General features: G+C 41.6%; 1 protein-coding gene across 1 annotated transcript in view; it reads left to right on the top strand.

Moving 5' to 3' along the window:
* LOC135099962 (uncharacterized) overlaps positions 1 to 2,500 on the top strand; it is a 12,515-nt gene that overhangs the window by 140 nt on the left and 9,875 nt on the right. Inside the window, exons 1-2 of the mRNA XM_064002714.1 lie at positions 1 to 931; positions 2,136 to 2,280. The exon at positions 1 to 931 is cut by the window's left edge and continues 140 nt beyond it. Coding sequence (XP_063858784.1) covers positions 2,137 to 2,280 — 144 coding nt within the window. The 5' untranslated portion in view covers positions 1 to 931; position 2,136. The remainder of the gene's footprint in view (positions 932 to 2,135; positions 2,281 to 2,500) is intronic.

A 2,500-nucleotide genomic window follows, 5' to 3' on the forward strand; every position in this document is an offset into this window, starting at 1 on the left:
TTTGTCGAGGCCCCGCAAAACAGGTTACAACACGCCTTTTAGTTTCCCTTATATACTCCGTCTCTTGAGCGACTTTGCGTGTTATTTGCTTCGTCTTAATCTGCATTTGTCTCCTTTTTCGCTCACCCACACACAAAATACTGGTCTTTCCTCAAGCACAAGTATAACACAGGAGTGAATACAAGGGAAAGTAGGTGAATTTTAAGCAGCAGCAGACTTTTAAGCCCTAACTAGTTTGTTTTATTCAACTACACTGTACAAGCTGGAGTATTAGAAAAGAAATAGCTACAGTATACTTGTAAATAATGAAAGCTTGCAGTGTGAAGGAAGAAAATGAGGCTTACCAACTAATATAGGTGTTTTGTTTAATTACACTATACTAGCTACAGTATTAGGAAAAGACTACAATACACTCGTTAATGATAATAACGATGCAGCATAAAGAAAGAAAAGTAGTAGAGCATTTCTAGAACATTCCTTTAGTAAGTAGATTCAGGAACATTAATTTTACTGACCTTGGCTCTTTTTTTTTTTTTTTTTCTAAGTAAGAGATTCATTTTCTCCTCACACGAATGCTCCTCTCGCCTTAGGACCGTTGCTAGGGCCGTTGCTAGGGACGCCAGTAGTGTCTTGAAGGCTGGCGCTGAAGACACTCCTAATGTGCGTCGCTTTTACTTTCAATCTGAGGTGTTGGTGTTACCTAGATCCGTGCTGCCCAGATCCATGCCCCTTGTAGCCCACAGCTGAATGGAGACGCGAGCCCCGCCACCCACGGGCCGCAGACACAAGGGGAGCAAAAGGTGACGCCACACGCCGCCCCCGACAGAACAACAGTGAGGGGCGGGCGTGTGCTGCAGGAGAGGACTGGGATCTCGTTCACTACATAAGCTTTGCGAGGCACTACCAGAGGCGCTGCTACACTATCCACCAAGTAATTGCATTTAATGTTTTGATGTGGTTTTGTTTCTGTGTGTGATAACATTAGATGGTTCTGATTTTTTTAATGTGCTATTAGGAGAGGACTGGAAGGACTTCGTGGGTGTGTTCGTAAGGTAGACATAGCATTACTATCTGCTACGACTACTACTACTACTACTACTACTACACTAATCAAGTACTCACTCTCTCCCTCTTCAGATTTTTTTTTTCTTTTTTTTTAGACTGATGGCATTATTATAGGTGTTTTTCTACGCGGTCCATACAAGCTGCACATGATGATATAGTGTCATGGAGGTTTTCATGATCCTCTTTAAAACAATGTGTCTGAATACATGTTTGTAAATTGTTTAAAAATAAATACTAGATGATAATAAAAAAGATAAATAGATAAAAAAAAAAAAGTGAGGCGAATGTGAACACAACTCATTAAGGTTTTAAAAGAAAAAAGTATCCGTGAAAAGAAAAATTGAGTTAATTAGGACCTGAACTGCGCGAATTATATATATTTTTCAAGATTACATAATTGATTTCAGTGTAAGTGTTGGGAATTCATACAGTAATTGGAATTCTTTATTATTTCATTAATGCAAAAACAAAACAAAAACAAGCAATTATATAAATAAAACACTTGTTGGGTGAGAAAAAATTAACTTTCTTCGAGATAATGCAAGACTTGTCATGAACACACATCTAGGAAACACGTGTGAGGGGAAAATGTTACTGCTTATATGATATTTGAAAAGAAAAGCGTCATGCGAGTGAGTGAAACACCACATGTTACCATCAATGCTTAGCCGCTCAGTAATTCAGATGCCTTATGCACACACACACACACACACACACACACACACACACACACACACACACACACACACACACACACACACACACACACACACACACACACATACACTCACACACACACACACACACACACACACGCACACACAGTCTACATATCTCTCTCTCTCTCTCTCTCTCTCTCTCTCTCTCTCTCTCTCTCTCTCTCTCTCTCTCTCTCTCTCTCTCTCTCTCACTGTTGTCACCCAGTCATGTGTTTCGCATGTAACACAATTCGTGAAAGATTCCCCCGTTTTCCTCCTTATTGAAGTGTTCGCAGTGATCCAAGCAAACACTCGCCTCTGCAGCAGCGAGGACGTGCCTGTGTGAGTGACCCGGGTGTGTGTGCCTTTCAGGATGTCGATCAAGCTGGAGGACATGCTGACGGTGGTGAAGCCGCCACCCCAGGCCCTCGATCTCTTCCGCACCAAGATAAAGTGTAAAGAGGACTTCGACAAGGCATTCGAAAAAGTTCCGGAATATAAAATACGGCCCGAGAAGGTAAAGGGAAGAGAAGCGAGGAGCATGTGAAGTGTGCTGGGTGCGTTAATGAGTGAGGACAGAAAGAGAGCATGCAAGGGTGGCCAGGGAATGATGAAGGCAGCGGAGTGCTGGCTTGAATATCTGGGTTATAATTTACGTTTATGTTTGTACAATAAATACATTCGTACACGAAGTTCTAACCATGACACTGCAACATGATAAAGAGCGTCTTTTTTTT

Source organism: Scylla paramamosain, chromosome 4 (assembly GCF_035594125.1).
Source record: "Scylla paramamosain isolate STU-SP2022 chromosome 4, ASM3559412v1, whole genome shotgun sequence".
NCBI lineage: Eukaryota > Metazoa > Arthropoda > Malacostraca > Decapoda > Portunidae > Scylla > Scylla paramamosain.